This window comes from Rhinolophus sinicus, chromosome 5, assembly GCF_057876585.1.
Source record: "Rhinolophus sinicus isolate RSI-liver-muscle chromosome 5, RSI-T2T, whole genome shotgun sequence".
Lineage (NCBI taxonomy): Eukaryota > Metazoa > Chordata > Mammalia > Chiroptera > Rhinolophidae > Rhinolophus > Rhinolophus sinicus.
Genome location: NC_142505.1, coordinates 24,129,610 through 24,156,954, shown reverse-complemented (window position 1 = coordinate 24,156,954; position 27,345 = coordinate 24,129,610). Strand labels below are relative to the sequence as shown.

The 27,345-nt window shown below is 39.3% G+C and overlaps 1 protein-coding gene across 28 annotated transcripts in view; it reads right to left on the bottom strand.

The window, feature by feature from the left end:
• THRB (thyroid hormone receptor beta) overlaps positions 1–27,345 on the bottom strand; it is a 349,913-nt gene that overhangs the window by 43,785 nt on the left and 278,783 nt on the right. For 22 of the 28 annotated variants that reach the window (XM_074312762.2, XM_074312779.2, XM_019745237.3 and 19 more), the window contains one exon: positions 26,398–26,658. The exons of 5 other annotated variants lie outside the window; for them this stretch is intronic. In XM_074312762.2, the coding sequence (XP_074168863.1) occupies positions 26,398–26,658 (261 nt within the window). Of the gene's footprint in view, positions 1–5,488; positions 5,832–26,397; positions 26,659–27,345 lie in introns of those variants that run through there. One more of the 28 variants, XM_019745234.3, reaches the window with a different exon arrangement.

Below are 27,345 nucleotides of genomic sequence, written 5' to 3'. Positions count from 1 at the left end.
GATTTAAGCAAATAATTCAGTGCTGTTTTATAAAACAAGGGGTACCTGCCTTTGAAGCCAGAGCAGGTTGAAAGCGGGGGGTGGAGAATGTGGTGCTGATTAAATAGAAGAGGCCCATGGGCTGTGAATGGTTAGTGACCTGAAGTGATGCAGGCTGGGATGGCAGCGTGCACACTGGGGTGTGGCTGGCAGTGGGTGGTAGCAGGAAAAAAAGCATCATTGGTTCAGGGAAGGGGAGCAGCATGGCAGGGAGAGGAACACATGGGGAAACTGGCCAAGATATCTGGAACAGAGGATGTGGGCCGGAAGCACACAGCCAGAACCAAAATGGAACTCTTTAGGGAAGGGAAGAGTTGTTGGAGTTAGTGTTTGATCTAACAGGTCATGGAAAAGGGTCTAAACCTTTGAGGAGGAGCCTTGTGGTGGGTGCAGGGGCCAGGGAAGAACTGCCACTGAGTGGCTGCAAGCAGAAGGCTTTGAGGGAGAAGAGGGGTTGACATGGAGAGAAGAGGATAGGACAGTATGGCGGGAAATATCTGCAGAAAAGGAAAGGGGGCCGGTTGGGGTGACTACTTGAAAGCACATTCTGGGAGTCTCCAGGAGAACTGAGGAAATTCTTAAAGCAGCTAGTAAAGAAGGATCTGAGATGTGAGTGGTACCAAGGACAGCGCACGGAAGCTCAGCCGTCATGAGATCTGGAAACGGAAGAGTACAGACACTAAGTGGTCACTGATACTTAGTACCAGTACAAGAAGATGGGGTCAGAAAAGCTGGACCAGAGGAGATGGGAGAGCGAGAAGCAACCGGACCTCAGGCTGAAAGCACTTGAATGCTGAGAGCTGAGAGAAAAACTTTGAGTTTGTGGGAACATATTCATACGAGGTCATGGGTGTGAACCCTTTATGCCAGAAATAAGCAGCACCCACAGTCTTTCTCAAGGCTGCCAGGTATCTGACTTCAGTTTCTTATAATGCCTTGGACTCCGGCTATTAGCTTTTATTGTGAGGAACGGCAATGGATGTTTTAGGATGAGGTTTGGGCATCGGATGAAATCTCTGAAGATGTGCAGTTGACAAGACAGATGCCTAATTCTCAAGAAAGAAAAGAAAGAAGAGGCATGCTTTTGTCCACATTTGGACGAGGTTTGGAAACTACTACTGTTCCTGACTTTGTTTCCATTTCTGGGTGCTGAGAGGCACTTTCATTTAACCTTTTGACAGCAAATGTGTTCTGCATTTAAAGAAATGGTTCTGTTTTCTGGCGTGGTCTTGTCTTTTAATAGCATATGGGTTGTAGTGCCTAATTGGGATTCCTAACTGTACATCAGCATGCTTACAATTACATAAGCATTGGAGGAAAATCTGCAGTCATAGTAACCTCTTAAGTATTACATTTTAAAGACATGATGTCTGCAACACTTAATACATTGGGTGGACTGATCATATACGTGTTTAAATTAAACAAATTCAACTAGAGAGGAGGAGTGGAGATGGGAGAGAGAAGGGGAGAAAAAGGAAGACTGAGGGAGAGAGAAGTGGAGGGCAGGTAAGAGGGAGGAAGACAAAGAGAAGGAGAAGAGGAGAAGGAAGAGAAGGGGAGGGAAAGGTTGAGAAACAGAAATTGAAAATCACTTCAGATTCAAGTTCGTGGTTGGCAGGGATTATCCAGTGGGACTCATACATCTTCCCTTTTGAAAAATTTCCTCTCCTGCCTGCCTGCCTCTCAGGAGACCAAGGATGATTCTAGCATTTAAGGGTACCTATTTCTCATGCACCAATTTTTTTTTTTTCTAGGAAGACTCTGAAACCTCCCTACCCCCAAGTATACTGTACAGCAATCCTTCTCTATCTTTAAATGAGGCCAAGGAAATTCTAATTAGAGGTCTTATTTCTTTGGGCTTAGCTCCTCTTTTTAATCCAATCCTCTTGATGTGGGTCACTTCAAACACCCCCCACCTTACCATTTAATTTCCATTTCTAATGTCTACACAATTATTCACATGAAGTCAACAGAGCTGCAGAACATGAAAAAAGATTTAGATTCCTGTCCTCGAGACCCAGGAGCAATGAAAGCAGATGCAGAGACTGGTTTTAAGTGGCGTTCCTGCTTCAGTTATTATTTTTTTCTCTCTGCAACACACAAAAAAAATGTTGCTGTAGAACGAGAACATGTGTAATCAAAACCAAACCCAAACTGAACAGCAAACACGCACAGCCCATCTCCTTGATCCCGTTTCCAAAGCAGGAAATGCTTTTTCTCTTGGACACGATAACCCACTCAGATGCAAACACACTAGCCACTTTTTGGACATGCAATCCCTATAAAGATGGCACATACAATGTCAAGCAAAGAATCCAGTGGAGAAGGGTACCACAGGATAGATACTCCAGGGAAGGATTCTGTGTAAACAGACCCAGAGGCTGACTGGCAAAGCTGCCCACAGAGCAGCCAGACTCAAGCTGTTTGGGGACTTTGGAATGTAACTGGAATTTCCGGTGGAAACAACCAGCCACTGCCCCCTCCCACCCCGCCCCCCAAATAAAAAGATATCAATTTTAACTATGCCGAAACCATGGCCGCAAAGAAGACACAATACCCTGGCTGCCAGTTCTCCTCCCCTTTGTCTGATTTCCACACTTACTCCCTTTCCTCCTGAGCCGGGGGAATCACCACTGGCTGTGATGACTGGCTTTTAACACCACAAATCATGGCTATGTTACTTGAAAGACAGAAAATTAGGAGCTTGTATCTCCTGAGTGGTAGTTACAGTGCTTTTAATTTGTCTTCTAACTTTTAAACATTAAAAATGTGTTTTCTCATGTTCTATATGAAAACTAAGACAGATATTATCTTCTGCATTTCACCCCTCCTCAATGTGAAAATCATATTGGTTGCCCCACCAATTCTGGAAGTTTAATTTTAGATTTGACTCAAGGAACTTGATTCAGACCTTTCCTTAGTTCATGTTCTCACTGCTTCAGGAACTTGATAACTTTCTTTCCTCTTGTTTATACATACAAAAACAGAAAAACAACACAGAGAGAACTAAAGTCATTCTAGTCTACCGTTAAGATAACCAGTCTTAACAGTGGGTTCACTAGCCTTCCTTTATTTCATTTACATGTACTTATATAATACACTTTTTGAAAACAAAATTATGATCCTTCTCTATATACTAGAAAACTCCAATTAAAGGCTAGAGAATAAGCTTTCCTTAAAAAAATCAGGCAAAAGTTAAGACAGTTGCCTTATTGAAGAGTTTATAGAGCTGTAGTGACAGCAACAAACACAGATGAAGCAATTATGAAATTCATGAAAATAGATAAAAATCCAATTGGAATAATGAGGCCTGCTCCACTGAACACCTGTTTATAGTCTTAATTTTGCCTTAAGGAGATACTACTGATGTCCTCCAACAACAACAAAAATCAATAATGGATCAATATGGATAAACGTGTTGGGTACGACCTTTTGTCCTAAGAGGCAGCTAACAGCTGGGTTTAGTTTTACTGGGATTTACTTAAAGACTTGTAACAATAAATAATGGCGCATTTAAGAATATTTGCTTGTTTTGATTTAGTGAGTTTGGCAGGTGGCAGTGGCTTTTCAATGGCATATGGCTTTGAGAAATTACATCAATATATGCATACAATGTGTCTTAGCTTCTAGCTCATGCATCAAATTAATTAGTAAAGAATCCCTAGTTTAACATTTTATAAGCAAATATTCTCCAGCACTGATTGAAGAAAATATAGTGAAAAGACAAAAGGAAAAAGAGTAAAAGAGCATGAAAAGTTTTGCAGGAATTTTTAAGAAGAGTGAAATGCTCAAATAGAGAGACAGACAGCAATATTTTCTTATGATCCTACAGCATTAAGAACCACATACCCAGGCATGTCTAATGAGGCAACGTTAACATACTCTTTTCAAAGATAAATTACTTACAAGTATAATATTAAATGAAATAGAAAGCACTTACTCAATCTACCTCAAGTGTTCCCATTAGGGGACATGACGTGCCCCTTGGCAAGAAACGAGAAATTCTGATGCCCTTCAAGGGGATGTAAAACTAAATGAAAACACAGGTGAATGCGTCTGAATATGTTTTATGCTATAATGTAATCCCCTCCATATTTCATTTATGGAAGCTAATAGAATAGCACAGAAAAATACAAACACGGTATATGGCAAAAACTGCACAGGGATTCTAGTTTTAGCTTGTTTTTTTTTTTCCAGATTTTTGTCTGTTTGCAAAACAGGCTACTTTTAAGTATAGTCACATTGAAAAAAAGCAAATGACAATTTTTATAGGAGCCGCAATGAAATAAACCACATTCTGTTTTAAGATAATTTTACAGAGAAATTGACCTTTGAAGATCAATGAGCATCATATTCTTGCAAATTATAGAAACTTGTAAATTTGGTTTCCTATGCAATATCCTGTAGATCGTACACAGAAAAAATGGGTTTCTGGCATATTTGCATTAGCATTTAAGTTACGGATATTTGAAAGCATTTTCTATCCAGTAGCTGCTACTAAGTTCCCTGAATACTACCTGTTTGCTTCTTTTGTTTTACTTTTTGGTAATACAAGAAATGTTCAATGGATAGAAAATTAAACCGTACTGTAAAGCCCAGTGTCTATTAAAATAAATGGATATCACACTTGTTTCAACATTGGATATTTTGAAGGCTATTTCACTTACTTTCATAGAGAGAGTTCATTTGACATGATTCCAGACATGTCAAAATTTAGGGAGACAATGGCAATATAAAATGTACCAGTTTCTTTTTGAGTTTTATAGTCCTACAGTTTGGTTTGATTACAAGTAAATTGTTTACAGTTTATATGGATAAGTAAATACATTAAAATGAACATTTACAAATCCTAACATATCAACATTATAGTACCATCAAATATCCCTAAACTACTTTACTAGTTAACTAAAATAAAAACTTTTAATATGAAGTGCCAAGAAAAAGTCAAATGAGTTTTTAATCTGAATCTGAACCGGGGAGAATTACCCCCCCCTTCAAATGCCACAGTGCCAATCTGTCCAGGGGAAGCCTTTTACACATTTTTTTTTAGCAAAGAAGGGGACAATATTCACTCCAGGCAATATATAATGTCGTGTAATATTACATATATACTATATATAATACTATGTTATATATATTTTTTCTTTCTACATATATGTGTGTGTATACACACACACACACACACACACACACACACACACACACACACACACAGTCTAAAAATATAACTCAACCCAGCTTTCATATATGAAGAAAAAGTGCTTGGAAATCTTTGTTGTTCACAGACCCTTTTCAATCCCCTAGCAACCTCTCTTTACTGCTGTTTTTAATTTTGAACATTCAGTGTTCAGAGTCAAAGATTTAACTAAGCTGATGCAAACTGTAACTTTAAAACACAACGGAAAGAAACACGGAAACTTTTAACAAATGTAAGCAGAATGGTCCCTACCTTTTTTTTGAGAGTACGATGGTGACTGCCCTTGAGAAAAAGTAGGCTTTTCTTCAGTGAAATATTCAGGTTGGCTGTATTGATTCAGGGCCATGTCCAAGTCAGAGTTCTTGCTTTTCAGCATGTTTCCAGGGTAACTACAGGTATAAGGCTGATTCACTGCCCAGGCCTGTTCCATATATATGTTGTTACTGGGCACAGCCTGAGCGTTGCAACCACTGTAACCCGGGCTATCTTCAAAATACGCGTAATAATCAGTGGCCTGCATGTAGCAATTGCTGCCAGCAGCTGGGTGCACTTCATATAGTTCTTGCATACAGTAGCTCATTTTGTTACCCTGGCTCAGTTTCTACTTTACATATACACACACTCTATGCATGCATTCACCAGCCCCATACACCCTGCGAGCCGGGCATATATGCCAAGAAGCGTACATCCATACACATGAAACAAGAAGGGAAGATGAATAAACACCACCACGAACACAGCAACCCAGCCTGCTTTACTTTGGAAGAGCACTTGATGTGCTAAAATCCTATTTAGTTTGAGGTGTCTTTTGAGCGCTCCTGCCATTCAAACATACTGGAAAGCAGATTTCTGACTCTCAGCGGTCTTAAGCTGTGAATGCAGCTAATTCCTGGGGAAGATGGCAGGTAGGAAGGGATGACCTCCACCCAGCCGGAGGAGTGACGAGAAGGTTCCTGCTGCTCCCAAATTGGGGAGATTCCTTTTCTATGCTGTTTCAATCTCTTTCAACATGATTAGAAAATGATTACTCATTCTGTCATCTTGGTTGACAACTTAAGCATGAAACATTATCAAGACATCTTAAAGAATAGCCTCGGATACACAGAAAATCCTAAAATCAATAATCTAGTTTATTAGCATGAACCAGAGAAAATCCAGTGGTAACGAGCCCGATGACTGACTCCAAAGCATTAATCCAGTTGTGCAAATGTTAGTGGTTAAATCTGCTGTTGAATGCTACTGATTGGCTTTTAATAGCAGGATCTAACCATCTTCCCCACGACGCACAGGTCCCGCAGGTGTTTGAAACGTGCCAAGGAAAACCACATTTGAAAATGCCGCTGGTGTCTGTGAAGAAGTTCTATTTTGTTCCTTGCAAGTGAGAATTTTCTACATCATTAGCACTAATCTACACGCGACCTAAAGCTTAAATTAACTTTGCTCATTCTGTCTTTATGTGTTGTTTATAAGTGCATGAGGGAGCGCTGTGCCAATACCCTCACACGAAGAACACCCCCTATTAGAGCATTTTCCCCGTCTATTGGTACTTCACAGCACTCTCAAAAGTAATATGTGGAAAACTGTGTACATCCCTCATTTTATTCCCATTCAAATCGGCTTCTGAGATGATTTTGAAGCTTAATTGGGATTTAAGTAGTATTCACGCACTTGACATTTAAAGATAGTGATCCCAACGAGCAAAGCATTTTCTATGAGAATCACCACATCTTTTAACTACGACGCTAACAAATACCAAGTTAGACCATAAATGTTTGTTGAGATGATTACTAAGGGTATTTTCTCCACGTGGATGGTGGTTAGCCTATGTATGTCTATATATACACGTGCGTTCTAGGTGATGATTCAGTAAGAGAGGAAGCTGCTTTCTTTGAAGCTATGGGTTTTTCCTCTGTCTTCTGGGCTTCAGGTGGTTATATTTACATTTGGGTTCCCGCTGGCCCACAAATGTGTGGCCCCGTTGGTATTTCCCTCCTAAAGAACCAAGACAATGTAATGTAATATTCAACAGTGAGACCTCTGCTTTTGGAATTCAGGGGCAGGGACATAAGATAGGAGAAATGAGGGTATTACGATCACTATTACGATCACTCAGTAAACATCTATCTATGGGGTGTCTGTTAAGTACAAAGCAGGAGGTGGCAGGAGCAGAAATAGCTGTTCAAAAAGTCAATCGTGGCCCCTGCCACTAAGTAGCTGAATAGCACATATATTCAATATACAGAGTCAAGTAGACCAGTATCATGCAAGGGAGTCTTTAAGTGTTGACAATTTTACAAATGTAGTAAAGCAGCCATCGGTTCAAGGGAAGAAGGTGAAGAATTGGAGAACAATCAACAGATGAGACAAAATGAGGGAAGAAGCCCATGGAAATTTAGTAATAAGACTCCTCGAAAAACTGCAACAATAAAACAAGTAGAAAAACTATTAAAATGAAAACAACTATAAAAATGAAAAACTGAACTATAAAACAAGTAAAGGGTTTTTCTTCCCCCCCCCCCCCCAAATTGGTACATTTGAACCTGGAAAATGAACCGCATCATCCTAGAAAGCATGAAAGTTACCATAAGGAATGAAGAACATAGCTAACAGTTAAATAGTGTTTTTATGAGGACTCTCTGATTACTTTTAAAACAAATAAAAGATTTAGTCACAAGTGTTTTTTAAGAACACATACACATAACATTACAATTAATGTGTTCTCCCTACCGAAAATGTCAAAACATTTCATTGGAAGCAATGACTATTTTCTGAAAACCTCAGGAAAAAGGATCCAGGCCTTATGTTTTTTGTCTGATTTCACTTATTTATCTCAAATTTCCCAAAACTAATCTGAAAATTAACCTTTCAATAAAGCAGTTTTCTTTCCTGGCAAACACAGTTGTTCCGAGCCCTCTTTTTCTGGTTAGAAATCGCATGTCAAATTCATCCACTTTTGCAGTTTTGCCCAGTGCATTTCCTGGCTCCCTGTCTATTTCACTGAAGGCAGAAATCCAAGCAATTTCTTGCTTTTCACCAGTAACAATATCAACTAAAGCCAGAGCCTCAACTTCCATTCCAAAGGAACACTTAAAAACTATTTTTCAAAATTGCTAAATGTGCTTGAAAAATCAGTTATTGTGCCCCAGAACGGGATATTAATACTGCAGCGAAAAAGGAAAGAATGGCTCCTGAAAAACTTTTTTTCTCTCAACTTTTACTAAACGTTTGGAAGACCCCTGAGAATCAACAACATTTTTATTGAATTAAAACCATCCCGAATTCCCTCAGAAGTCTTTGAATAGGAAAAAAGCTTCAAAACATATTTAAGAGAACCCACTGCCTCACTAATTTTTATCTTTTGGAGAAAACAGAACAAAACTTTCTGAAACGCACTCTTTGTACCAAGTGGGGCAATTCTTTACTTTTAGTAAATGCATGAAACTCTTATTACTGTCAGTTGGAAATGGAGTTCACCACTCAACATTGAATTTGAAATATGGCCCCTCACACCTGGATAGAAGCAATCACAGTGCTGTCACTTGTGGTCCATCTGGCAGACTTCTTCGTAAAGTCGATAAAGCAATTTAAACATATTATGTGTCACCAATGAGGTGAGCTTCAGTAAGAGTGTTTTCTTATTTCCCTGGCTGACGAGTCTAATTTACTTACTTAGAGAGAAGCTTGTTACTTGACTCCCAGTGCATCAGACTGCCTGAAATAAATTTGGGAGGGCTTTAATAATTCTCATTAGAAATGTTTCAATCAATAATAGTATATTGTATAAATACACCTTAGCTCATGGCTGGAAAGAAATAACAGAAGGATAAGACTAACAATATTCTTGGAAAACCTCCTAGGTAAACAACAAACTCTCAATGTCTCTGAGGCAGGACAGGGTTTCTCTCTTCCCATCTATTGTCCCTCTATTTTCAACTGTGTTGATTCTCAAATAAAGCTGGAATAACTCATAAACTTTAATGAACCTAGGTGTCACTCTCAGAAATTCTGATTTAATTGATATGGGGTGAAACCTTAGCATCAGGATTTTTTTTTTTTTAAGATTTTATTGGGGAAGGGGAACAGGACTTTATTGGGGAACAGTGTGTACTTCCAGGCCTTTTTTCCAAGTCAAATTGTTATCCTTTCAATCTCAGTTGTGGAGGGTGCCGTTCAGCCACAAGTTGTTGTCCTTTCAGTCTTAGTTGCGGAGGGCGCAGCTCAGCTCCAGGTCCAGTTGCCATTGCTAGTTGCAGGGGGCACAGCCCACCATCCCTTGCGGGAGTCGAGGAATCGAACTGGCAATCTTGTGGTTGAGAGCCAACTGGCCCATGGGGGAATCGAACCGGCAGCCTTCGGAGTTAGGAGCTCCGAGCTCTAACTGCCTGAGCCACTGGGCTGGCCAGGATTTTTTTTTAAAGTTCCCCAGGTTATTTTCATAGGTGGCAAAATGTGAGAACTGCTATTTTACTGGTGCCTCTTCACCCTCCGCCAGGGCATCCTGCATCCTTACTTCTTTTTCATCATTTGCAGTTTCACTACACATTTCCCCTAGTTCTTAGAAATTTACTCTCCATACCTCTATTTGGCTTCACTTGACCTTGAGTTACCTAGTCAAGTAGAGGAGACAGGTCAAGGAGACATGCTAGGAAAGAATTAAATCCAAGGGAGTGTGATAATGGTGACATGGGAATACAAGAAAAATCTGCCTAGGGTCTCAGGGGACAGCTCCGCAGAAAAAGTGACCGGTGAGCTGGCTTTTGAAGAATATGTAGGCCTTCAACAGTGGAAGCCAGAGATAGAAGACAGCTGAGCAGAAATGTCTTAGGGAGAGTGTTATCAACTATACTTGCAAAAAGGCACACAAAGAAAGATAATTAATAAACATTAAGGCAATGATAATGCTAGCTTCTATGCTAACAGTTGTTCTTACTTTCTGCTTTAGTAATAGAATCTCCAAATTTTAGTGGGCAATGGCCCTTGGGGAAAAAAAAACCTTTTGTTTCCCAGTCTCCCTTGTGCTTAGATGTGTCTGTATAAATAACTCCTGGCCAATGAGATATAGCAGAAGAAATGTTGTAAGGCAGTTTCTAGGAAACTTAAAAGACAACTTAAAAAAGACTACTGGTGCATACCATTTGCTGTTTTATTCCTTCTTTCCGCTACCTGGAATATGAATATGATGGCTGGATATCCAGATACCATTTTGGTCCATGAGGACAAATGCCATACTCTAGAGATGGTAGAAAAACAAGTTGGAGGAAATGTAGGTGCTGAACCTAAAACTGCCACAGAACTGCCATACTAACCTAGATTGTAAATCTCTGGATATATTTCCTCCTCAATATAGAGAAATAAACTTTTCACTTAGGTCATAGTTTTCTCCTTACTAAAACAGTGATAACAGTTACCCACCCCATCAGTTATTGTGAAGATTGAGTTATTATAAGTAAAGCACTTAGAATACTGACTGACATAGTAAGTGGTATAATTATATATACATAATAATAATACATACATATACATAATAATATGTACACATATACATAATACAATGTACATATATACATAACAATGTATACATATAGATACATAATAATATATACATAATAATTTATACATAATATTAATTACAATTATTATTGAAATGCCTTAGACTCTGTCTTAGACTTTCTCTTCTCAGTCTACATTTTCAGTCTAGGGCAGGAGTCAGCAACTTTTGGCCTGCAGGCCAAATATGGCCCACTACCTCCTTTGTCAATAAAGGTTTGTTGGAATATAGCCACACTTATTTGTTTCCATATTGTCTATGGCTACTTTTGTACCTACTCTGTGCTACAATGGCAGAGTTGAGTAGTCGTGACAGAAACCACATGGCCAACTAAAAATATGTCACTTAAGCGAAAAGTTTGCCATCCCTGCAGTAGGTGATCTCATTCTGTCTCAGAGCTTTAAATAACAGTTAAATGACATCCAAATGCATATCTCCATCTCAGACACCTCCTCTAAAACCAGAATCGTATGTCCAACTGTCAACTTGACATCTCCATTTGCATAACCAGTAAACATCCCCAAATGAGTTCTTTCTGAAACCTATTCCTCCTGCAGTCTTCCCGTCTCAGCACCACCATCCACCTGAGCATTTCAGCAAAAAACCTTGGAGCCCTCTTTGACTCCTCACTTTCCCTCACTAGCTACATCTAACCCAGCAGCAAGTTCACTGGTTCTTACTCAAAATATATTTTTAATGCAATCACTTCTTTGTTTCCGCTGCCATCACCCTAGCCCAAACTGTTACCAACTCCTCACTGCATTGCCAAAATGGCTTCCTAACTTGCCTTGCTTCACTTTAATTCTTTTTGCTACAGCAAACAAAGAGTCATGTTTAAGAAAACTGAACATCAGAACATGCCAATTCCCTGCTTAAAAACTTCAGTGGCTTTTCACTGCATTTAGGACAAAACTCAAATTGTTTACCAAAAGGTGGCCCTTCCCCACCTCATGTCAACACTTGCCCTACCCATCATATACTTGACTGCAGCCAAACCATGTACTGACTGTTCCGTAAACACCCCCAGATCTTACCTGCTTCGGGGACACTGCACATGTTCTCTGTCTGAGGTGCCCACCCTTTTGGCTTTTCACAGGACAGAGCCTTTCTCATCCTTCAGGATTTAGTGTGAATGTCACTGTCTCTGCTTTGAGAAACGCAGAATTCTGCTCTGTTGAATATATGCTGGAGGTAAGGTCATTGGTAGGGATATATCACTTGGAAGAATAATTTTTTTTTTTTTTTTTTTTGGTCAGATCACACATCAAGGACAGGGAGGCGGAGCTTGGGAAGCTGCTGAGATGGGTGCTCTTTTTATGATCTTTAGCAAGGAGGAAAGCTACTAGCCAGAAGAAGCAGGCAGAACATGTGGAAATGCAAATCCCCAGGTGGCTGCAGAACACAGCCCAGGGCTTTGGGTTCTGAGATTACGTCTGGTTTGGCAGAAATAGAAACTCAAAGTCCTCCTCTTTTGAAACATCTATACTCTGAATTTGTTCCTAATTTTTTTTTCTCATTCAGTATTCAATAAAACCTTTTCGATAGTTCTAGCCTGTCACATCTATACTAAAGGATACTAAAGGGAGGCTTTTGTTCACAACCTATCACCAAGTAGAATTTGCTTTTACAAAAATATGCCTGAAAAAGTGACAATGTGGTTTACGAGCATAAAGGGAACGGATTCTGATTTGGTGCAATAGGCTCTGATGAGAAGTGGGCATAAGACCAAGCTGATGGGAGCAGCCCCAATAATTGAACTGAGAGATTGCCAAGGAGAAGGAGGTTCTCATTAAGGAGTTCTGGTGGCTTCCTCAGCTTGGACACTCTTTACAGGTCGAAGGTTTGGAGGCTGTACGTTTTATTTCATTAAAGTGGAACGGTTGCCGTAGCACATTCATGCAAAAGATAACCACAAACCCAGTTCCAGCAGACTTCTACGAGATGAAATATGTCAATTTACAGAACGAGTGGCTTAAAGAAAATAGCCTTTTGCAGTTCCAAAAAGATTATAGACTCCCAAATCCTTAGGTCAGTGGTTCTTAAAATGTGGTTCCTGAATCAGCAGCATGAGTATCTCCTGGAACTTCTTAGAAATGCAAATTCTCCAGCCCCACCTCAGACCCACTGGATCAGAAATTCTGGGGAGTGAGGCCTCTTGGGGATTCTGATGCCTCTGCCTTAGAGGAAAGCTCAAGTGGTTCCATAAGCTGGTCTCTGCCAACTTTTACAGCCTCACTAGCTGTCACCTTGAGCCCAGGATTCTCAGAGCTCCTTCCTGTCTTCTGGTTCCTCTTTGTCCTGGAGGGTGTATTGGCTTTGTCCTTGATTTGAAACCTTTCAGGCCAGTTTCGCCTACGAGACGTCAAGAAGTCGTGTGCTCCATGTAGCCAGCCCAGCTCAACTATTGCAGCCCCTACTTTGGGTTTTGGTGACTAAGCGTAGCCAATACAATAGTACTTAGCATACTTTGTCATTGTAACTCAGGGCTCTCATAAGGAGCAATGACTTCCGATTATCTGTGGGTCTCTGGACAAAACAGGAATCATCAAAGCAGGAGCACTCTGCTTCCAGCCAACCCCCACAGCCACAGCCTATGGATGGTATACCAGAGACCCTCATGTCACGAAGCCTTTCCTCAGATGGCCCCCCATCTCTGATTGTTTTTCTTTCAGTCTTCTTCAAGAGATGATCTCCTCTGCTTGCCTTTAAATTGAGCCTCCCCTTTGGTTCTATCCTCAACCTACATCTAACCGCATGTATTCTCACCAGGTGATCTATCAATGCCCACAGCTCAACTACTGCCCAGGGTGCTGACGACGCTTAATCTTCTTGTGCCCGCCAGACCTGCCACCTACCAAGCAGCTCTCTGTGAATGCTTCCATGGTACCACACACACCAAGACGAAACTTATCTATGTGCAGATTCTGTGCTAGGTGTTTAAAACTTCATCTTATTTAATCCTCCTGATGGCCCTTCAGGGCAGCTATGGCTATCCACATTAAAAAAAAAAAAAATGTATATATATATATATATATATATATATATATATATATATATATATATATATATATATATATATATAAACATCTATTTGTCCAAAGTGGCATTGTTGGTCATTTGAAGAGTCAGGATTCAAAACTAGATCTTTTCAAGTGGAAATTACATGCTTAGACTTTGCCTTGTAGCTTATTTCTCTCTTGCTAGCTTAGCCACAACATTGGTTGCAAAGGGCTGACTGCTTTATGCTGTCACTATCTTCATTAAACCCCGTATCACTTCTCTTTAAAAGCTGGTAAACCCAACAGGTTTCTATGCCTCGGATCTTACCTTGATATTTCAATTCATCTTCTACCTAGTAGCTTGGGGATTCATTTTAAACAAGAATAAAAAACATGTCATCTATTCCCTCCCTCACAACCCCCCATCCCAGTTTGAAATCACCCTTGGCTTTCAAGATAAAGTTCAAAAACTTACAGGTCCTTCACAATGTGGCCCTGGACTGTTTTTATTCCTATCTCTTGCCCCTTATGGAACCTGAACTCAGGCCATTTGCTGTTCTGCTGAGCAGTGTCTCTATGCCTTGGTCACACATTGTTCCCTCTTCCCTACCTTACCTCTATTCCATATGGGGATCTAAGCGCCGTGAAACCAATTTCAGTTAGATTATATTATTTAAGCACCACAACAATCTTATAGGTAGATATTGTTGTTCCTGTTTTAGAGATGACGAAACTGAGACCTGGAGAGGTGAAGTAACTTGTCCAAGGGCATACGACTGAGCAGTAGTGATCTGAATGCAGGTTTATTCGGCTGCAAACCCAAAGCTTAGTTCCAAAATACTGTGCTCCCACTAAGAATATCAGCTTTCCATGTAGTAAAGCTGAAATGGTTATTTATATTTATATCTAGTTCTCTTAAAATCAATGCATAAATTACAGAGAAAAATATAGTGCTCATCTTCTGGTTATTTAAGTTAATTCAGGGGTTCATAATAAGCATATAATAGTTGCTGAATGAATGAACGAATAAGTGAACAGTGGCTGAACGACCTGAAGTTATAATCTTCCAGATTGTGAGTTAACATGTATTTTCTTCATGTAAAAAGGATGGTAAGTTAGAAAACAGAATGTGGCTATAAAATATGCTTTCAGTTTGCTTCCCTTATTCCATTAGTTTAATTGGGATCCAGGCTACTGTCGGGCTCTGATGACTTGATATATAGTGATTCTTCATGGTTTGCCAATCGTCTTCCCCTAGGAGTCCAGAAACCATGTCTGACAAGGGAATTTATATCCTCAAAATATTTCTAAACATCTTTGCTGGCTGTTTAGGCCATGCAATTCTCTCTCGCATATTGAAAAATAATACATAGTCTGAATTCACCCTAAAATTTGTTCCACGTAAGTTTTCAAGTAATGGATTATAGGTCCCCAAATTCCAATTCCAACAGCACAGATCCATTTGTGCTATTTCAAAGCCTCTCTTCCATAGCATTTCTAGTGGATGGAAGCGTGTCGGATGATGAGTGGAAGTCTAGCAAAGTGCCTTGCATATAAGAGCCCCCGGGATGAAGATCAAGGGTTTATTCTAACTAATATTTCTCAAGACCAAAGGCAATCATAAAGTCTCCTTGTGCTTTGAAAGAATGAGAAAATATTCAAAAATTGCTCAGGATCTAGACAAAACAAAAAAACGTACATACACAAAAGTGAATACAGAATAGCACATTTAAGGCCGGGGATTGAAATAAAAGGTAAGGCTCTTGAAATATATTGTAGACTCCTCTTATCAGCATTGAAGTCTTCTTTTTTCTAAGCCATCAGTGGCATAGATACGCTTTTTCATGAATGAACATTTGATTCAAAAGCGAACCTCTAATGACTCTCATATAGTCTGATGAACCTTGGGCATCACAATCTAGAAAACGCCCAATAAAATTTCAGTTTGGTGAAACTTTAATTAGAATACTGGCTACAGAATAATGATGCATATCTACTGTATGTTTATTTTCATAAGCAAACAATATGTCTGGTGGGGGAGGTTATTCCCACTCATTTTACAGAGTGGAAAACTCATCTTTACGTAGCTACTAAGGGAAGATGATAGTATCGAAATTTTGGTCCTTGAATTGTTATTCTAGAACTTGCTGCCCACTTCCCCATACTACTGTTTTAAATAGAAAATTATGTTAATGGTTTGAAAATTCTGGTCAATTATGCATTTTAACACAACTTCTAAGGTCATGATAATGATTTATCTGTTTTTCCAAAGATATGCCTAATTTAATGCCACTTCATATAGCTACTATGATCAGTATGTTTCCCTTCATTTCTAGAAAAAAACAACCACATGATCTTCAATACTTTATACTTGTTTTATAAATGTGATTTATGCTCTGCATGCATATCACATAGCCACTCATTTTATGTGTTCTTTAAATTAATCACCTAAAGCAAGTAGATCCATTTTCCCTTAGTTTAACATGTTAAGATGATTATTTCATTGTAATTCACACTGATGGACTTGATTTGAAAAGTTGCGTGGTTGTTTGAGTGGAATGGTTTTGACATTTAACAGCTATAGTATACTTTCTTTATTCCAGAATAATATGTCAGAGATTAATTTTAAAACAAATTTCCCTAATAATAGAAATAACGAAAGAGTGATTGAATCATCTGCATTTACTTTGATTTTTCACCTTTAAAGAACAACTAGTGCAAAATCTAGACTCTGACACAATTGATGCAGATTTTGAAAGATTTATTCTTTGTTCATTAATGGCTCCAGTCCTACACTTATACCTGAAAATGTTATGAAGAATAATTAAAGGTAAAAAGTTCAAATAAAGTATTGATATGTGCTACAAAATACTGACACATGATACAATGTAGATGAATCTCAAAAGCAATATGCTAAGTGACATTTTTGTGCAATGTCCAGTTGAAGGGACAAATCTGTAGGGATAGGAAGTAGATGAGGGGTTGCCAGGGGCTGAGTACAGGAATGAAGAGTAATTGTAAATCAGATCAAAGTTTCTTTGGGGTGATGGGAATGTTCTAAAATAAGACTGTAGTGATGACTGCACAACTCTGTAAATATGCTAACAATTATGGAACTGTACACTTAAAACAGGAATTTATAGTATGTAGATCATATCTCAATAAAGCTTTACAATAATAGATGTGGATTACAAATAGCTTTAGCCAATTAAAACTGATTATCAAAACAAAAAAATTAAAAAGTTCACATCATCTATGTATCAATGCCACGTATGTTATTTTCTAGAGCTAATGAAAGATACACCACAGGAGGACGACATGGCCTTCCTCTGAAATTTGCAACCCAACTAAAAAGACATATCAACTGAATACTTCAAGTGTTACATGAACACGAAGTAACATGGAATTATTATTCCTGAAACAAAGTAGGTTGCACTCTTCATAATTATTCTCTAAGACAAATGCCAGCCAGCCACTAGAATTTTCATCATTGCTGGGTCATCAACAACATTGCTGCTCATTTCAAGTCTAGACTCAAAGCTCTTCTAACATGTCTATTTGGAAATACCATGCAGGAAGCAGTGTCACAGGTGACAGAGAAACAAGTAACTTTACCCTTTAGACATTCATCCTTACAATTTTGAATGGACGCTTAATAAGAGAACTTTTAGAAAATACACTTTCTTCCAACCCAGTGAGATAATCAACAAGCGCATCAATAAAGATATAAACCTCCTCAGGTGAAGAAATGTAGGTGTTCAGAAGACTAAAAACTTTCTGAATCAGATACCTAAATTCAAATTGTTGTATCTTGTGATACAACAAGATTTTAGTATTTTTGCCCAAAATGCATACTCTGATTCTAATTATGAGGAAACATGAGGCAAACCCAAACAGGGATAGTTTACAAAATAACAGACCTGCATTCTTCAAACATGTCAACGCCATGAAAGACAAAGAAAGGTAGTTAAATTGTTCCTGATTAAAGCAGACTGAAAAGACACAGAAACAAAATGAAATGCATTTTGGCCTGGATCCTGAACCAGAAAACAAAACTGGTATAAAGAATAATTGATGGTGGCCTGGCCTAGTGCTGTCAGGAGGAAAGAGGCGCATGAAAACCTCCCAGAGACAAATCCTTTCTCCAGCACTGCTTTCCACCTCAGCCTTCCTTTAGGTGGAAGAAGAGGGAGCGGGGAGGAATTCTGTGAAATTCAAATAAAGTCTGTAGAGTGGGTAATAGTATGCATCAATGTTAAATTTCCGGATTTTGATAATTGTACCATGGTTTTCCAAGAGAATTTCTTTGATTTTCGGAGATACACTGACGTATTTAGAGTTAAAGGGGCATGATGTCTGCAACTTACTATCAAACAGTTCTGGAAACTAATAATACACACACACACACACACACACACACACACAGACATTCACATACACAGAATGATAAAGCATATGTGGCAACATGTTAACAACTAGTGAATCCAGGTGAAGGGTATATGGAAGTTCTCGGCAATATTTCAAATTTTTGGTTAAGCTGAGATTACTTTAAAATCAAATATAAAAAAGAATTTATAGGTTTGCCTTAGCAGATCTTCCAAGAAGACACACAACTCACTCAAAATTGAAGACTGGATGGTCTTTTGTCACCAATTTTGTTTTTCCAATTCAACTTTTAAAAACAGAAACCTACTCAAAAAGTAAGCAGATTAGCAATAAAGCAACAAGCAAAATCAAACAGCCTTCAATTCATCTAAGAAAGGTACATCAGATTGATTAGTGTTATTTTCTTTTTCGTGGTGATTACCAGTTTTATAATCCTGATATTACAAAACTCCCTTAAAAAATATCATAAAATGGGCATATGTTTTCTTTGGGGAAGAAATAAGACTCAAATATAGAATGATCACTTCAAAGGAAAGTTAAGAATGGCAATATCATGTGTAACCAGAAACGGATAAGAAGAAAGCACTATTCTCTATGTCTGGCCATAAATATTAAATGGGATGAACCCATTGCAGATACCTGTTTCCTTGGAAACCCATTCAATTGAAACCCCTGCAAAAATTAACATGTATTTTTTTTCCCTTAAAGGGCAGGAGCTTCTTTTATTTACACAGTTTTGACCTTTAGTTTTATATCTTAGGCTTATTATAAGAAGTTCTTTCCAGAGCTAGGCAAAGAGTCAAATAAATTATCTTTTCATTATTTCTGAGGTTTCGCTTATAATTGTATGGCCTTTATAGCTGCACATTATGGGGCAACTATGGATAGTTGGGGTAAAATCTGCCACTCACTGAATATTGCCACCTAAATGAATAAACCATCAATCCACACAAAATATTTTAACTCAAATGCCGAGTGACTTCACAGTATAGATAATTGAGTTAAACAGTCATATTTGCAGTACAGTTCCATATTTTAAGATGCAGTCAAGTTTAATAAAGTCAAGTCTCTTGCATAAGTCAATACTGACAAATGTCACGGGGATAGGGTTCATCAAAGATAATAATTCTGTTTTCAGGTCAATACCATGGAGAATGGCTCTGGACCATGGAGGATTTCTGACTCTCATTTCCAAAGCTCAGCTGGTTCTGGATTTCTGGCATCCTTGCAGAAACAGGGTCATAGTTATTCCAGTTCAAGTCAAGGAGGCTAAATTGATCCAGAATCTGAAAGACTGGCCTATAAATATAGCGCATCATTAGCATCAGCCACAGAATAGACTAACTAGAGAGAGAACCCATCCCTGTGTCAATATAGGTCCTAAGTGTAGACGAAATGATTCGCAATCAATGTACTTGCCTACTTTTTCTGCAATGGCACAATTAGAGGCTATCCTTGGTGTGAAACCTGCATCTCCAGGGGCTTTCAAAACCCAAAGCCTCTGCCCTGGAGAGATAAGGATATAAGAAGTACTGGTTACCAACATTCAGGGGAATAGGTTTATTATGGAGCATGACACGTTTGCAGAAACTGAAAGGGGAAGAAGCCGACTTACTGGGTATCTTACTGGGAATGGGTGTCTAGGTAGGCCGAACATTCCTGTGTTCCTGGAGGATGCTGCCCCAGAGAGAAGTAAGGACACTGAAAGAGACAGTGTAAGGCAACTGATTTCCCAATTTATCCTGGATGGAGCTGGTCTTATGTTTTCATGATGCTCATAGCTCAGGTTTTGGGGGCCGTATTGATTTCATGTAATTTGCTCATTTTTCCCCATAAAGGGAAATATGGTTATCATATTGGAGCGCTACTTTAAAATGGAGTGTAGATTAATGTCCTTAGTTTTTTTGTGGTCAATTAATCTCTGATTACATTCTTTGTTGGAGAGAATTAGTGATTTATCCGAGGTTAAATAGCTGGCAAGTGTCAGAACAAAGAGGCAAACCGTGGTCTTTTGTGTATTCAGAACTTTTTCTATGTACGTTTGTGCACACACAGCTATATAAAGTTTTAAAACTGTAAATAGCATTGCACTGTACTTAGTGTATGGTTGTTTCTCCATGACGTATTCCTAGAGTCACCTCTTAAAAATTCTGTTTATTTTTCTAGTGGATGCTTTAGATATACTATAATTTATTTGAACATTCCCCTATGGATGGACATTTGGATTGTTTCTAAATTTTCAGGAAGAAAAACGAAGATGCAAAGAAAACTTTTGAACACAGGTCTTTGTGACTTTCTGTGAATATTTCGATGGGACAGAATATTATCAAAGGGCCAGCTGAGTGAAAGCATATCTGCCTTTAATGCTGTGACAGACACTGCTAAATTGGCCTTGCAAAACCTGGGGTCCATTTGTTCAATGAAAATTGAAGTTGGATGCAATAGAGCCTTGAATTTCTGAAGTTCGCCTTTCTCTGACATTGCCCCTTTTCAAAGTTTTCCCTCCCCTCCTCTCTAGCTGATCACTTTTCTTTCTTTCTATTTCTCTCTGCCGTGGTCTACTTCCGAGGTGCTCTTCCCTGCCTTGGAAATACCACACAGGGCTCTCTCGCATATGCCAGAGCTGGTGGAGAGCACTTATTCTCAGGTTGATGGCCAAGGCTGCTGAGTGCCCTTGAGGTATATGAATCACACTGCTGCTCTCAGCCTGGACTGCACACCCTGATGGTGAGTAGGAGCAGAGTGGAGAGCGGAGACAGATGGAGCAGATGGCTGCACTGGTGGAAGGGTTCAAGCTTTTTAATTCTCCATTTTCTAAACTACTCATTTACCTGAAGATGTCCTTGCATTTTACTTAAGGACAAAGATAGCGATCCCCTGCTGAAAATGCGAATGTCTAACTTGAAGGATTATAATGCCTGCAATGACTTGGCTTTGTGTCTCTCATTTTTAGAACACTTTGTTATTTTGGTAAATGAGAATTATACATCATTTATAATTGTCATCATTGATTTGATTCATTTTTTTCTCCTTATGAAGAGCATGAGTTAATAGTCTGCCCCTTTGCTGACATAAGACATGGTTTTAAAAATTAACTTGTCTAAATCTTGGGGACTAGTTTAATAAATTATAGCATTTTATAAATGCTATAAATTATAGATTATAAGCAAGAATAATCTATAGATTATAAGCAAGAATAATCTATAGCCAATAAACATCAGGATTCAAAGAATATTTAATGATGTGGGAAAATAGTCATGATATATTGTTAAGCATTAAAAGCTGGTTAAAAATGGTATGGCTAATATAATTTCAAGTTTGTGAAAAATAGATATGCAGAGAAAAATGAACTATAATAAAGATTTTAACACTGTAATTCCTTGGATTTACCTATGATTTTGTACATGGAATTACAAATGATTTAAAAAAATTATTTATATTGATCTTTTGGGAAATTTCCACCTTTTTGTACAATGAACATGAAAGGCTTTTATAATTAGAGAAAATAACTTGTTAGTAAAATTATTTTGACTATTTTTTCTTGTCTTCCTGGGGACGTGAGACTCAATTCTCTTGATATTAAACACAGAGCAGACCTACAGAGAAAACTCAGTGAAATCACCAGATTGCTGCTATCCTTGTTCCAATACAAACTGGGAGCTGGCTCAGTCTTGCCTTGTTTCTCCTACCAGGTTCTAGTGTTTCAGGAAGGTCCCTGATTGACACCAAGGTCAAACATCAAAGTACAGAGGTCTGACTATCGGGGTTCAGCAGGGTTGGCTAGATTCAGCTACAGGGGTGCATGCATCTTCTAGGATCTATCCGTGCGGGACTCGTGAGACCCTGTAGTTTCCAGAGAGTTCAGGAGGGCATGAGAGGGCTGAGTGGAGAAGGCTTGTATAGAGTAATAACTTAGAGGAGGATCAGGGCCCCAGTCAAATAGAGTGGGACTCTCAGAAGGGATCAAGTTGTTACCAGGCAGAGTGATTAAGCAAAACATCCAGTTTGTAATTAAGATAATAAGACAGGACTAAAAGAAGGCCCAATCAAGAACGGATAGATTCAGGTAGCTCCTCCGGTGAGTCCAAGACTGGAAGAAAAATGTACATTCTCTGGGTGTCCACTAGGTGGCAGACCCTTTCCTATACTAAGAGCTTAAGAGTACAGTCTTCTCAGGCACTTCCTGACACGCAGCTTTTAAGACTCACCCAGAGGGATAAACACAGGTTCTTGGGCCCTTTTCCAAAGCTTCCAATTTGGTAGTCTGGGGTGGGGCCTGAGATTTTGCATTGCTAACAAGCTCCAGGTGCTGCTAATACCACTAGTTGTGATCTCCACCAAATACATTACCTCTGGGAACAGAGCAGGTGGGAAGGAGGAGGATGTGGTCCTGGAGGCCGAGCAATCAGTTCAAATTGACACAAAAACTCCAGGGAGGTGTAGTGTGGAGGCAGAGAGTGGCTCGTGGAAGGGAATGGAGTCACTTGCTTCTGGATGGAAATAGCCTCTGGGACTAAAGCAGACTTGAATTGTGGGCTCTGCAGCAGAATGTAATGTCTCCAGAGCTCTCATTCTAGTGAAATGTGTTACCAATGAATTTCCTTAGAATGACGGTAGCAGAGAGGAACATAAGTATATGCAGATAAAAATGAAAGCAGCATTTGGACCAAAATGAAAACCAAAATATTAGATACACACCAAAAATAAGCCTAAAGGTGAACATTAAGGATACTATAAAGTATAACACAGTGAGTCTCAAATTATTTGAAGTGAAGAACTGTGGGGACAGACCCCCAAAGTGCAGTTTCCAGGCTCTCAGCCTCACATAGAAAGGTGTTGGCTCAGGTAGTAAATGGCCATCAACTGTGATTGGATGGCCATCAGCTGTGGCTAGTTGGCCGTCAGCTGTAACCAGTGAGCCATTGGCCACTAATATAACTGCTGTGGCTATGCTAGCAGAAAATGGGGGCTAACAAGAAGATGGTGGCTGAGCCTGCAAGCGGTGCAGTGAGGGTTGCGAACAGTGTGGCTCCTGCTTCCTGTGTCTCCAACCCAGCCGCCAGTGAGAATATAGTAGTATGACTCCCATATCTATGGCTCCGTGGGTGTTCCTTTTTGGCCTCACCGTGTCCTGCGTTCTTATGTGGGGAGCGGGAGCAGAGACCCCACTGGATGCCCTGCACGACAAGGACCATTTGAAAAAATACCTGGTCCATTATGGCTCAATACATGGTTCTACAAGACTTTTACGTAGCTCTGGCCGTGCATGACTGACAGGCAAGTTTAACAATACACAACTGGCCTATACCCTGTTCAGTGAGGGAAATCCACTGATCATGCATTTGAATGTCAGTGGCAATGTCAAATTGCTACAAAAGTTTCTAACGCTTACTCTTAATTTCTGTATTTGAATCAATAGAGTGAGGGAAAAGTAATAGTTTGCATACGGAGACCTGTCTACAAACCACACTTACAGGTGCACTGGTCTCGACTGGCCGGATTATTGATTTGGGAGACGGCTTTATTACACTATTTCAAGCAATTTGTTTTTTGGCTCCTACACTGCAGTTCCTTAACTTTTTGTATCCCCAAAGGCCACTTAGTTCTTATCAATTCCATTTGGGGTCCTTGAAATGGGACTACTTGGATGTCCTTTTAGCCCTGAGGCTATTTCTTCATGCTCGGACGTCAAGGACAATGTCCTGTACATAGTAGGCACTCAATAAACATGGATGGGATGAATGCAATGAATGATAGCCCAGGACTGTGTATCAAGCAAGCTTGGGGGCTAGACAGAGATATCCTGGAAATAAATGCCCAGCATCGATGGCCATCAAAATAGAACTCTCCTCACAGTGACTTATAGAGAGGTCGCTGGCGAGCTGAGCTGATGGAGAAGAACCAACTCCAAAAAGAACAGAATGACTAATTGCACTGGTTTCCTGGACTCATTAAAAACAGGTGTCCGTTGCTAATGAGTGAAATTCAGTTCATAAGGTTCTTGGGCCATGACAACGTAGATTTCCTGAGGGCATTTTCATGTTGAACCAAGGCATTGGCTCACATCCATGCCAAGGGGAAGCCTTGGTACTCTAAAAACTACAGGAGAGTTTACGTTAGTTGCTCTCCTTCTAATACTAGAATCTTGAGGAAGAATTTAAATAATTTAATTATATTTTCTTATTACATAATTCTCTGACTTTCAGCAGAAGAGAGCTGAATGAATGCAAAATAGATTATCAACTCTAACCTTCCTAAAATATCATGTCCCATCCCACACTCATCTGTCCTGCTCCCCTTCTCCCTTCCTTACTTACCAGGCGCACAGCAAAGCCCAAGGAATTAATGTAATTTAATGATGCACAGCTAATAATCATGATCACAATAATAATGATAGTTGCTATTTCGAGAACACTATACGTGAAGTACTATGCTAAATGCTTAAAAACATTACCTTATTTAATTTTCTCAACAATCACATAAGTTTGATCAAGGACATAAATTTGGGAGGGTTAGGATTCTAGCCAAAATATGTCAGACTCAAAAATTTGTGGTCTTAACCACTATATTATACTTAGGGTTTTGGATCCGACTCAAGACTCTTTCCTTTTGCTTAAGGTGTACCAACAAACTGAAAAGTGTACAGTGCAGGGAACTCTAGATACTCAAAGCCAATATTTCTCATAAATGATTGACACAAAGAGGGTCCCTATGATTAAATGAATTAATGAATGAGTATGGGTATCATTTGTGAATAAATCAAATTAGTTTGTGAGGGCCTCAGATTATAAGGACACTGTATTTCCTGTTGACATTTCACGGTAAACCAAGGACTGACATGATTTTGATGCCAGCTATAAAATTTGAAGATACAATCTGGTTACAAATTCTGACTAAATCTCAGTTGTATTTCAAACAAATGTGAACATGCACATACAGACACACTCCTCCTGTATCCTGACTCCTTTGAAAAAACGTATTTTGCTCTTTTTATAAATATCCCTTCCAATTTCTCCAATCTCCTAAATAATAAAGATGAGAGACAAACACACATCTTCCCAAAGAGAACATGTGTAGTTTTGACTGCATTCCAGAGTATATACCACTATTTTATTATTATTTTTTTAGATAATCCTATTTTCATCTAAAATAATCTGCATACTCAACTTCCCAGGTCAACTGGTAGTTCCAAGGATCTTTTGAAGTGTTTTCAGAAAAGCTAAAGAACTAGCAGGTTTTTTTTTGAGAGGGATACATATAATTATATGCTTATGTTCAAGTTAGAACAGTTTGCAAAAGTCCGTCATATATAGGAGTCTTTACAAACATTCTTTACTATACCTTGGTTATGTGATTGCCAGATTTTCAAATACACAATTTAAAGTTTTATCATGAGTCAAAATCCTTAAAGAAAAAAGCAAAAGCCCCCCCCCCCCGCCCCTTTAAAATGCTAAATTGAAAAAGAATGGTGAGTTATATGAACTTGGACATTTAAAGACACAAATTGATTTCTTGGACATTTAAAGACTAACTTAAGAAGCAAAGGTTTTTGGAAGCCCTAAGACAATAAAGCGATCAGCACAAAGACATCTGTCAGGGTAGAGGCGACCTGAGGTAAAGACCAGTTAAATCTAATGCCATCAGGAACTTAGGCCAGTTTAGCATATTTTTTATGAGGTGACAACCTCATAAAACCATAATCTTGCCTTTCAGGATGATGACACAAGGATTTAATGAGTTAAAACAACAACAACAACTTAAAAACCTCTCTTTGGTACATGAATTGACTATTTAGGTTAAAGGCAGACTTTGAGATCCCATTAGCACTACGCACAGTTGGGAAAGGAAACATAAGTGCACCCCCCCCCACACACACACACACTCTTCAAAGCAAGTAGTTATATAATGATAGCAATGTCTGTCTCTACTCAGATTCAAAAGTAGAATTAAAACCCAGACTAACAACTCTTCTGCTAATTGCAGAAAAAAACTGTCTCCTCCCCAAGTGACCTAACACAACATGAAACTGAAATTACCTGCTTTGCTCTGGAACCCACTTATTTATGTTTAAGAGAAAATTTAGGAATAAAGAAACTTTCTAACAGAGCAGTTGGGTAAACACATGGCCACTATACGTTGGAATAAATGAAGACTGAGCACACAGCTACAACAGAGAATTATTTTTGCTGGTTGAAACACATGATACGGTCTCTAAAAAGTCAGGTTACCTTTACATTTCTTCTCTTCTGTTTGGAAGGTCTGGGCACTTGGGACACTCTGATCGCTCACATCGTCATGGTCCAGGTGGAATATTGAGCTAGTCCAAGTGGCCTGGATGAGATGTGGTGATGACTGTTCATTTTTCAATGTGCTGCGCCTCTCCGAATGGCTCTTCCTATGTAGGCAGGCTTCAGACATTCCTACTAGCTTCCAGTCGTGTTCTCGGTCTGGACAGTGCTTCGGTTTGTCCCAGGCTGGAAGGCCATTTTCTGGAGGGTTGAAAAACAGGAGCTGATGAGCTGTTGGCATTGTCAAGGTCTTGTTGAGATGCGGCTTTGGAAGGCAAGTTGTTTCTCAATTTTGGGGGGGCTGACAGTCTTCACATGCATCTCCACTTCAATGCAGTGATAAGGTGCAGAATTTGTCAGCCTTGGGCACAGAGCCACCACAGTCAGATTGCCTGGCAGAGTAATCAACACATTCCCCCTGATTTTTAGTGCCTAGAAAGACATCACTTCTTCCACGGGAAGGCTGTACTTTCTCCAGTCCTGCTTCCACAGCAATGGCCCAAGAGCAAGTGTACACCAATTTATGTTACTGCTTAGATGACCATTTGAGGTCTTGAGGGACAGGGCTGGCTGTAAACACTTTTCAGATCCTTAGGACATCAAACATCTAGGATTCAGCCTTGTTTGACTTGGGTTTTATCACAGGCTGACCTGAGGGGCACCCTGTTACTTAAGTGGGACATGTTCACATGGCTACACTGAGAGTGACAACTCTGTTCTCTTTACCACCTTCTACCCCTGATGGCCTTGAAAAAGGAGGCTGGGTCTTCAAATAGAAATTTTGTAAATGGTTTCAATGTAGTCTCAAATTGGCAATGAGATCCGATGACGGAAAGCAGATAATGCTTTAGTTGTGGGGTGAATTAAGAGCTCTCATGATAGACTGAT